Source organism: Bos indicus x Bos taurus, chromosome 12, assembly GCF_003369695.1.
Source record: "Bos indicus x Bos taurus breed Angus x Brahman F1 hybrid chromosome 12, Bos_hybrid_MaternalHap_v2.0, whole genome shotgun sequence".
NCBI lineage: Eukaryota > Metazoa > Chordata > Mammalia > Artiodactyla > Bovidae > Bos > Bos indicus x Bos taurus.
The window spans coordinates 58,426,475-58,436,492 of NC_040087.1; the positions used below are offsets into that span (position 1 = coordinate 58,426,475).

The following is a 10,018-nucleotide window of genomic DNA, read 5'->3' on the forward strand; positions in this document are numbered from 1 at the left end:
AGATTTTTAACATATTATTATGTATTATAATATTTGATGGCCCTGGAGAAGGCAATGGCACCCCACTCCAGTACTCTTGCCTGGAAAATCCCATGGAAGGGGGAACCTGGTGAGCCGCCGTCTATGGGGTTGCACAGAGTTGGACACGACTGAGTGACTTCACTTTCACTTTTCACTTTCATGTACTGGAGAAGGAAATGGCAACCCACTCCAGTGTTCTTGCCTGGAGAATCCCAGGGAAGGGGGAAACTGGTAGGCTGACATCTATGGGGTCGCACAGAGTCAGACACGACTGAGGCGACTTAGCAGCAGCAGCAATATTTTAGTATCAATATATTGATAACTTACATTTGACTTGGATTTATATAATTCATGAATTCTTAAAGCACATTCATCTTTTTTCTTATATGTTAAGTCTTCTTACACAGTCTTGGAGAACACACTAAAGTTATCTCCTTCAAATGTAGGACAATACTTTCTGTTGCAAGACATACTGAAAATATAAAGGGCCAACAATTCGCACTGAATTAAGAAGATACACCCAGGGTCCTTAATTTTTATACTGTATTTATAAAAAGGATAACATTCTTTAAGAAGTTAACAAGTAAATGCATATGACTACTCCATACACAGAGTGAGTTTTTGGTGTATGAAGATAATTGGGTTTAAACACAGCCCCACTATTTATGAGATTTGAGTTATTGCCTACTGTCCTTAAACCTCAATTTTCTCATTGGTATAATGAAAATAGCAACATCTTATTATTCTGTGCTTGTGAGGGGTACATTAAACAATTCTGTAAACCACTTAGTGCATGTCTAGTATACAATGACCACTCAAAAACCACTGAAGCTAATATTTAAAAAATACTTTAAATTTTGCCTTCTATATTTTAATTTTGTTTTAATTAGTATGAAGGAAAGCTCAGCTCCCAATGCACACCTTCTACTAGAAGTTCTATTTTCCTGACTTAAACTAATGTATCAGTTTAAAAATTACCATCATGCCTCACTAGGTGTCTTTCAAGGGTCACTTTCCACTAAAAACATAGAACATCTGCCATCTTTTCTTTTCCTTTTTAAGGTCATAGAATCCTTGAATATATAACTCATTCTCTCTCCCAACTTTTTCATCAAGAGTAAATCTGTTGATTGCCTACCAGGAATCCAGTTGTCTTTCCATGAAAGAATTAAGGTCTTGACATGAAAAATGATTAAATAAATAACAACCCATAATATTTGTCAAAGAATAGTAGGTTACAATCACACTACTATGAAATGCATTCCACAAACAAAAGAATCAAGAGAGAAAATGATGAATGGCCTTAGGAATAGTCATGGTTTATAATAAAGATTTTATTTAAAAAGCGTTAAAATAAATAATACATACTCTAGAACATCACTGTTCTGGGAAATTTATTCTCTTTAGAATATGAGTTCTAAAAGGCAAATCTTACAACTGCTCTGGGGGCTTTCATTGGCTGATTTACAATCCTACAATTGTGGGTTTGTTTTTTTTTTTTTAAATCTGTGGTCTGCAGTCTTTTTAACATACTTCTCAAAGGTGGATATGTGGTGGAATGCAGACCCCATCAACACTGTGGTTTTATTTGCTGTTTTGTCCCCTAACTGCTGATAAAATAGACTGCTTAGAAATCCCGGAGGAATATGATTGGGGCCAGAGTTACATTGGCTCATAAAATTCAAACAGTTCAATGCTTTTCTTGTTAATTACTGGGCCACAACCAGAAATCCGAATGATAGCAGAGAAACACTTCTTTAGGATAATGATTGATTTCCATAAAGATGAGTGCTTTAACAAATTTCAATATGCAGTTGCTGGGGCGGGCAGGGTGGGTGGGCACTAATTAGTTTTACCGTTTTCAGCAGATGTTGAATTCAAAATGCCAGCAGCATCTCAAATGCCAGTCATTAGGGCTGTCTTTCATCAAAGAGTGCTGACCAATGAAACCTCCACTGTTTAATGAGACCGATCTAGACAGTCAATTAAATCAAATCTCTACTAACATCCTTAACATATCTGCAGTGTGTGCAGCAGCAGCAGCAGCAGCAGCCAAGGATTTCCAGTATTAATAAAGGGATTCACTGCCGCATAAGGATGGGGGGGAAAAGGGAGGGGGAGGGGGCGTGTCGGGGAAAGACCTTAACCACAGGGGAAAACTGGAGAAGTCCCGGCGGGGATGGAGGGGGAGGGGAGCTACTAAAGGGCAAAAAGCTGAGAGGATTAAAGAGAGAGCCTTAATGTAGCTCTTAAAGGGATCCACCCCCAACCATCCCCCTCCCGCATCCCTTCCACCGCAAATCCAATTTACCATGTTGCAAATACGAAGCTGGAAAAATGTAAGGACCCAGAGTTGAAAACATTTTCACTTTAATACTGAAAAAATATGCCATTATAAAATCCTCGAATAGAATTAGTAAGTTCCACGTGCTTCCTCGGTTCTTTTTTCCTACTTTATAAGTAAGATTTACACCAGCACAGAATTGCTACCATAAGATCGCAGCCTAAGCACTAGAGTGACATTAATTGGTCATGCTTAACTGCCTCAAAATCTTTTTTTTTTTAATAATTACACTGATACTATAATAGAAATCATGGGTACTTATTTTACATTCAGATGGAAGGCATTATTGGATATGTATAGAAAAATATTCCCCCTCCAAAAGAAAAATCACCATCAAAATAAAAGAAAACCCAAAACAACCCATAAAAACTTTGTTCAACAAAATACATTTTTAACTCATAAAATGGACTGATGACTAGCCATGCAAATATCCTAAATAAAACCTTTACATTTGTTGTAGTTGTTGTTCACAGTAAACGTAACGCTCTGAACTGCCTACCGATCACAAATAATGGCGAAATGGCACTTTCTGATTATGCTGTATTTTTGTTTATAGAAAGTTTGATATGATGGGACTTATCAGGTAAGAGGGTGGGTGCTGTGAACGTGACGGGGTCCCCAGTCTCTGGGAGGGCAGCGTCCCTGGAGCGCGTGGATTCCATGCGAGCCATGCAGCACTTTTTGTCAGAAGTCAAAGTTACTTATTTACAATACATTCATGCCTTCGTGCAACCGCCCATCCCTCCGTAGCCAACAGGGAGCCATCGCGCCCCCACCTCCTCACGGGGCTAATCCACAGGGGGAAAAATAGATAATCTATCTCTCTATATAGATGTAGGTATATGTATATATGTATAGGACCGCGATCCCCTCCAGCCCCTCCCCCGCGGGGAGGGGCACCGTCTCAGCTCTGAGCAGGACTCCTGCTGGGCTTTGTCAAAAGGGGCTGCAGCAAAGAGCGATTTGGCAGCGCTCTGCCGCTCACCACAGTCTGCTCTTTGTTTCCCGAAGGGTACTAAAGGGGTCAGACCCTCTGCGTCGAGCGAGTCCATAGTTATTTATTTACTTTTGTCCATCAAGCCTCGGGGCGCGCTGGACTTGGGTGTGGGCTCCTCCGACCTACCCCACCCCCGGGGATGCTGGCAGAGTGGGGCCGTGGAGGGGCATCTCCATCCTTCCCCTCCTCCTCTCGCCTCTGCTTTACCCAGGCTGGGTGTCTTAGTCTGAGAGCGAGTGGGAGCCACAGTCGTACACTCTGTGGGCCCCATCTGCGTTGTAAGGCCCATTGTGCCAGTAGGAAGAGTCACAGACTGTCTGTAGGGAATTAATCTCGGACGCCGAGGAGTTGGCGTCCCTTCTCTTGGACCGCTTTCGATTCCTCAGGATAAACACGAGCATGCCCACCACAGTGAAGGCGGAGGTGACAAACACCAGCAGCAGTCCTGGGACCAACACGGAGATGGACACCCTGCTGGTGTCTAAGTAGGAGTTGGAGTGCGTCCCGGTCTCCGCCAACCCAGTGCTGTTTTTACTGTGCGAAGTTAACGTGGGCGAGATTCTCGCGTACAGCTGGGGGCAGATCTCGTCATTGGAGAGGAGCATGAAATCCTTCCTAAAGAAGTTCACCGGCGTCTCACACTTGAGGTCGCTCATCAGCACTTCGGAACCCAGGCGTTCTGCCCATTGCTTGAAAGGCACAATGGTACAGGAGCACTCCCAGGGGTTTCCGTGCAGGTCTATCTGGATGATGGAGGTTAACTGGTCCAGCACCCCGGCCACTGGAAGGTACATGAAGTAATTGTTGTGCAGGCTGAGTTTAGACAGCGAGACCCCAGCAAACACGTCCACGGGTAGGGACCTCAGCAAGTTGTTGTTGAGAATGAGAATCCTTAGTTTGGGCATGGCGTTGAAGGTGCCGGGAAGGATGAGCTGGATCGCGTTGTACTCCACATTCAGGTACTCGAGGTTTTGCAGCCCAGCGAATTTCTCCCGGGACAGCGTGTCCAGGTAGTTGCTGTCCATATACAGCCACCTGAGGTCTAAAAGGTTCTTAAAAGTGTTGTTCTCTACGGTGGCGATGTTGTTGTTGCCCAGATCCAACAGAATGAGGTTCTTGTAATCCACAAAGTGCGATTTTCGGATGCTGTGGATCTTGTTATCTCGCAGGAAGAGCTCCTGCACGTTGGAGAGCTTGGGCTTCAAATCAGCCAAGCTGCTCACGTTCCGGTTGTTGCAGTTCATCTTTAAACCCGACCCCGGGATGTGGTCGCAGCTGCAGCCCCCAGGGCAGGGCAAGCCGTTGGCTGGGGGTTTGTTTCTGGCGCTGCCAGTCCCTATCGCTGCCGTGGGTCTGATTTTGATCTGCCAGTTGCCTGGGATCTTTGTACCTCCGTTTGGAGCCGACCCTGGGGTAGCATGATCTTCTTGCCCATTTGTCTTGAAGGGAGTTGGCAGGGGGCCAGGGGGAAAGGTCTCTTCTTGGGCAGGGGGAGCCGGGAGACTAGAATCCACTCTGTGTTTCAAAGGACACAAGTCCTGTTCAGTGGTTTCATTGAGGTCTTTGCCCTGCAGTCTGGTGGGGGCTTCACAGACCACTCGGCCGATCAGGGCATTTTTGGGAATGTTTTCCAGCCATTCTTTCAGGGAGAGCAGATCACAGGTGCAGTCCCATGGGTTATCCTCTAGCAGGATCTCAGCAATGCCAGGGATTTGCTCCAAGACCTCTTCATAGGGCAGTGTTTTCAGCCTGTTTCCCCGGAGGTCCAGGTGGGTGATGGGCACATACTGGAACACGTTGGCAGGTAGGGTGCTGATGAGATTGTCATTTAAAATGAGTACCTCCAGCTTGTTCAAGTCCTGGAAGGCCCCCGGGTCTATATCCCGTAATAAATTAAAATCAGCCTGGAGGTATTCCAGATCGTCCAGCCCCAGAAAAGTCTGCTTTCGAAAAGACTTGATCTTGTTGTTGTTGATGTGCAGCCTTTTCACCAGCTGCAGTCCCAGAAAAGCCCCAGGAACGATTTCATGCAAGCCATTGTTTTCCATGTGCAAACTAACCGCATTATAAAAGTTAGCGAACTCATTAGGGAAAAGTCGAGTGAGGGAATTGCCATGCAGAAATAGATGGTAAAACTGGGAAGTCGGGGCGGTGAAACGCTGCAGACTTGTGAAGCCCTTTTTTTCACAGTCTACGTGTAGATCCCCTTCTATCTCATTGCAGGAGCAGATCTTCTCTTTGCAAACGTCCCCTGTAACGTTTCCAGCGGCAAAACAAAGAGACGTCTCCAGCAACAGAATCCAAAGCAGCATTTTTAAAGCGAGCAATTCATCCCCGATCTCATCACAAAGTAACAGCGACCATCCTGCTCGCCACAGACACAATTCAAGTTCATTTAGTGCTCCAATGTCCGAACCCAGAGAAGGAGAAGAAAAGGGTTTGGGGGGGTGGGGGTGGATTCTTTCCTCCCTAACCCCCCCGCACTGCAACAACCCAGGCGCCAGTCAATAATTATATCTACAAACTATCCAGGCACAGTAGTGCAAGGCAAGCAAAAAGAAAAAAAAAAGAAAAAAGTAGAACCAATAACCCCACTCACTCCCTCTCAACCCTTTAAAGATAACGAAAAAGAAGTTAAATATGTACATATAAATTAAAAATACACCCTTACAGAATCTCGCCTAGTTCCTCACTAATCAGAAAGGGAACAATGCTGGTAATTAGAAGCAAGTGCATGTTAGAGAAACAAGCAGAGGGTTTGCAGCGTAGTACAGGCGCACTGCCTGTGCATGGCTGTGCGTCGGACTGACCTTGCCTCTCTGATACAAAGCAGGGTTTTCAGTGGCTTCTGTTGTTGAGGCTGCTTGATGGAGTTTCTGCCGTGGCTGCGGGTTGCCCAGGAGTACCCCCGAGGTGCTGTCCAGTCCCCCCGGTGCTGAAATCACGCCGGACCGAAGGACTCACGCTGCCGAACCAATGGCGCTGGAAAATTTCCGCAATCGCTGCGTTTTGTGGCTGTCCATCCTTTCCCTTTCCTCCCCTTCGGTCCTCTTCAGCCTTTTTTTTTTTCCCCTGGACTCCGGCTCTCTCTTGGTTACTAGCTCTTCTTTTCTTGTTCTCCTTCTCTTTCTTCTGCTCTTTCGGAATTACGTGGAGGGGGCGGAGGGCGGGTGGTTGGCGGGGGAGCTGTCTGAGGGAGGGAGAGAACGCGAGAATGGGGAGGGGGGAGAAGAGAGTTGCTAAGAAGCTCTGCTCGTTCCAGCCTGGTGCACTCAAAGATCTGACACCCTCTGCTGATCTGCAGTAGCAAAAATCCATCTGCTGAGGGAATGCTGAAGGAAAAAAAAAAAAAAAAATCAATCCACGTACAGGGCAAGCGTTAAAAATGTGGGCATTAAAGACTGGCGATTCACATAGATGCTGATTTTAAAAGGATTATTTAATTCTTTTTGCGTGCTGAAAACTTTACCCTTTCCTTTCCTTAATGAAATCACAGCCCCCACTAGCTCCGGCGTTTGGAAAGAGTGCTTTTAAAACATTTATTTCCCGATGGCTTGAATAAAATTAGTGTCAGGGTGTCAAGCGAACAGCAATTTGAAGTAATTATACCGCACGCCATTTTCATCGGTGCTTTAAATGCATTTCTTCCGTCTCTGCAGTACAATGTTTTATGCTATTTGATGTCTTTGAGACCCCCCCCCTTTTTTATTTTAGCATATTGAAAGTGGCTATTTGAAACATACATTCATATCATATATATTTTACATTATAAAATTGGGTATGCTTTTCTTTTTGCTGTGAGATACGTAATTCAGGCACATACTTTTTAAAACTTGTTATAGAATTTTAGTCAATTTGGTCTTTGAGAGGTTTTTCTGGTATTTCCTGAATGTTACTTAAGCCTGCAGGGTGAAAACACAATGTACGCTTGCATCTTTGATTCCAGACCCAAAACATTCACTGAGAACCGGAAAAGAAGGGAGGGGGCAGGGAAAAATCCCAGTATGATTCGTGAGTGCTCTTAAAAACCCACTAGCAGACTGATTCATGCACACCACAAACACACACACACTCCCTCAATCTCTCAAACACACAAAGTTTCTGCATCCATTTGGAGGAATTTAAAATGCATACAAGTAAATAACCAGTTGCATTTTGCTAGAGGGAGATAGAAATCTCCAGTCTCCAAAGCTCTGTGCAAACATTATTCAGGTACTGGCCAGTTCCTCTTTGCTGGGTCAATGGTGCTGCCAAGGCAATGTACTCAGGTTTTTCCTAGGGAAGGAATCCATAGGTTCTTCAAACTTAGATGGAGCTTATAAAAACCAAGTTCTACTAACATCTGGGAGGGGGGAGAATATGAAAATGCAGCTTCTCTCTGAAGGCTGTTTTGCTGACTTACCAGAGTCAACACCTTTCTCATCAACACTTCTAAAAATTGTGTGCATCGTTTTAGTGTTTGGAATTTACAGGACTTAAAAAAATATTGTTTGGTTCTTTCTTCAGTCTAAGCAGGGATATTATGTTCATGTCAGTTTCCCTTTTAATTAGGTCTTACACAAGTTGGACAGCTGTTACAAGTCTCTAATAAGCTGCATAAAAGATCAAATATTCAAGGATCACGCATTTGGAAAAGGCTAAAGAGTGAAAGTTTGGGGGGCAGGAATGGGGTTGGGAAAATTCAGGGAATTGTAGAGGAGATTTCTTACACCAGCACCAGAAGGTGATAATTGGGGAGTGACAGTTATCATATCTATATATAATATTTTCATATAATCAAATGTGTTGTTATCTTCTGGTGAAATTCAGTGGGGAGTCATGGATGAAGGTTCAGCTCTGTATAGTGTGTGTGAGTGTGAGTGTGTGTGTGTGTGTGTGTGTGTGTGTTTGAGAGAGAGGAGAGAGAAGAGAGAGAAAGAGGGAGAGACTGAAAGGCCTCTTTTCAGACAACCTATTATGCTTCTAAAAACAATCCTGTTCTTATTTAACTTAACCTACTACCACTTGCAGGAACAGGGAAAAGAGCTTAATCAATTTGAAACCTTTTCTCAAAAATAATGCTATGCAGTTGAGAACTACAGATGGGGTGGAGGATATTGGTTTATTTGTAAGAGGACTCAGATCTGAAAGGCCCCAGAAACCACCCTGAGAGAGGAGTGCAGAGTTCTGCAGTATCTGTGGCAAGACTCTGAAGGAGACAGGAAAATGCTGGCTGTTTAGGAAGAAAAATATTGTTGATAATCATCTAAAAATCACACTTTAATGCTTAATTGGTGACTTATTTATTCAACTTGTTGAATAAATACTTTATGCAAAGAAGCTGAAAGGATGTATTTAAATGAACAGTGTTGGGATAATAAGCAATTGATATTCAGAATCCACCCCCTTCCCCACCCATTAAACTCTATATCTTTCTCTCCTGATTGCTTCTTTCCTCTCCTGATTGTTTCTTGCCTCTCAAAACACCAATCACATTGGAAAATTTATGGACAGGATTTTCCTGTTTTAGTCTGTTACACAATTTTTGTCCAATTCTACCATCCTCAAATAGCTTTTTTTTAAAACCTCTGCCTGTGTGGGATAGCCCAATATGTGCATGCTCAGTTGTGTCTGACTCTTTGTCACCCCATGGACTGTAACCCACCTGGCTCTTCTGCCCATAGGATTTTTCCAGGCAGTAATACTGGAGTGGATTGCCATTTTTTCTACCAGAGGATTTTCCCCATCCAGGGATCGAACCCTCGTCTCCTGTGTCTCCTGCATTGGCATGCGGATTCTTTACCACTGAGCCACCTATCACCTCTATGAACATATCCACTACCAAATTTGTAAGCAGAGAACAGTCACACGCATATAGATCAATGGAAAATGCACCCTTGTTAATAAGTTGGTAAAAGTGTTCATTATTATTTTTATAATAAATATATTCCAGAGAAATAAAGCAATCAAGAAACGTACACCCACCTCTCCAGAAGGATAACTCTTCAAGTATAACAACAGTACATTTCTTGGTGCGTAGTAAAAAAAAAAAAAAAAAAATAGGTACTGTGTATGTGATCTAAACATTTCTAATGCCTTAGGGGAACATTTCTTAGGCATGAACTCTTCATAAAAGGGTTCTACGATATCTATTTGAGTTCAAGTGAACTACTTCAATTGCTTTGCCTCTTATAACAGATGATCTCAGGAGCCAGAGATAAAGGACACTCCAGATGATGATGAGAATTGATAATATTTGCTCAGGACTATAGTTTCATTTTTATGCTGTGGCCAAAAGTACTTCAATTGCATCATTAAATGTTCTTTTCTTTTTCTTATTCTTCCTCAAATAGGTTCATCTCTCAAGTGACACAAGTATGATGTAAACATCACAAAGTCATTAAGGGAAAGGGGCTATCTGTTAATGATCTCTTTTTTTCACAAATGACATCAAATTTCCAGACACTTCCATATGTGCACTGCATATTTAAGATGAAAAAGTAGAATTTATAGCAAACATTAATTTTATATCCTTTTATTCCTCAGTATATAATCCTTACAATAATTTTTAAAGTATTCCATTTGATTTTTAATTATAAAAGTAATATTTTTAAGAAATACAAAATTATACATAAGAAGTTCATCTCCTGTCCACACTACTTTTTATTCCAGAGGGA

The 10,018-nt window shown here is 42.9% G+C and overlaps 1 protein-coding gene across 1 annotated transcript; it reads right to left on the reverse strand.

The window, feature by feature from the left end:
• Nucleotides 1–1,440: 1,440 nt before the first annotated feature.
• On the reverse strand, nt 1,441–6,478 carry SLITRK1 (SLIT and NTRK like family member 1). The gene is made up of 2 exons (XM_027557789.1): nt 6,173–6,478; nt 1,441–5,727 (listed from the first exon to the last, which is right to left on the reverse strand). Exon 2 carries the CDS (start codon nt 5,672–5,674, stop codon nt 3,584–3,586), a length of 2,091 nt encoding a protein of 696 aa, XP_027413590.1. The 5' UTR covers nt 5,675–5,727; nt 6,173–6,478; the 3' UTR covers nt 1,441–3,583.
• Between the last annotated feature and the right edge of the window lie 3,540 nt (nt 6,479–10,018).

Coding starts and splice junctions, on each gene's coding strand:
- SLITRK1 (XM_027557789.1), bottom strand. CDS start 5,674: ATGCTGCTTTGGATTCTGTTGCTGGAGACGTCTCTTTGTTTTGCCGCT.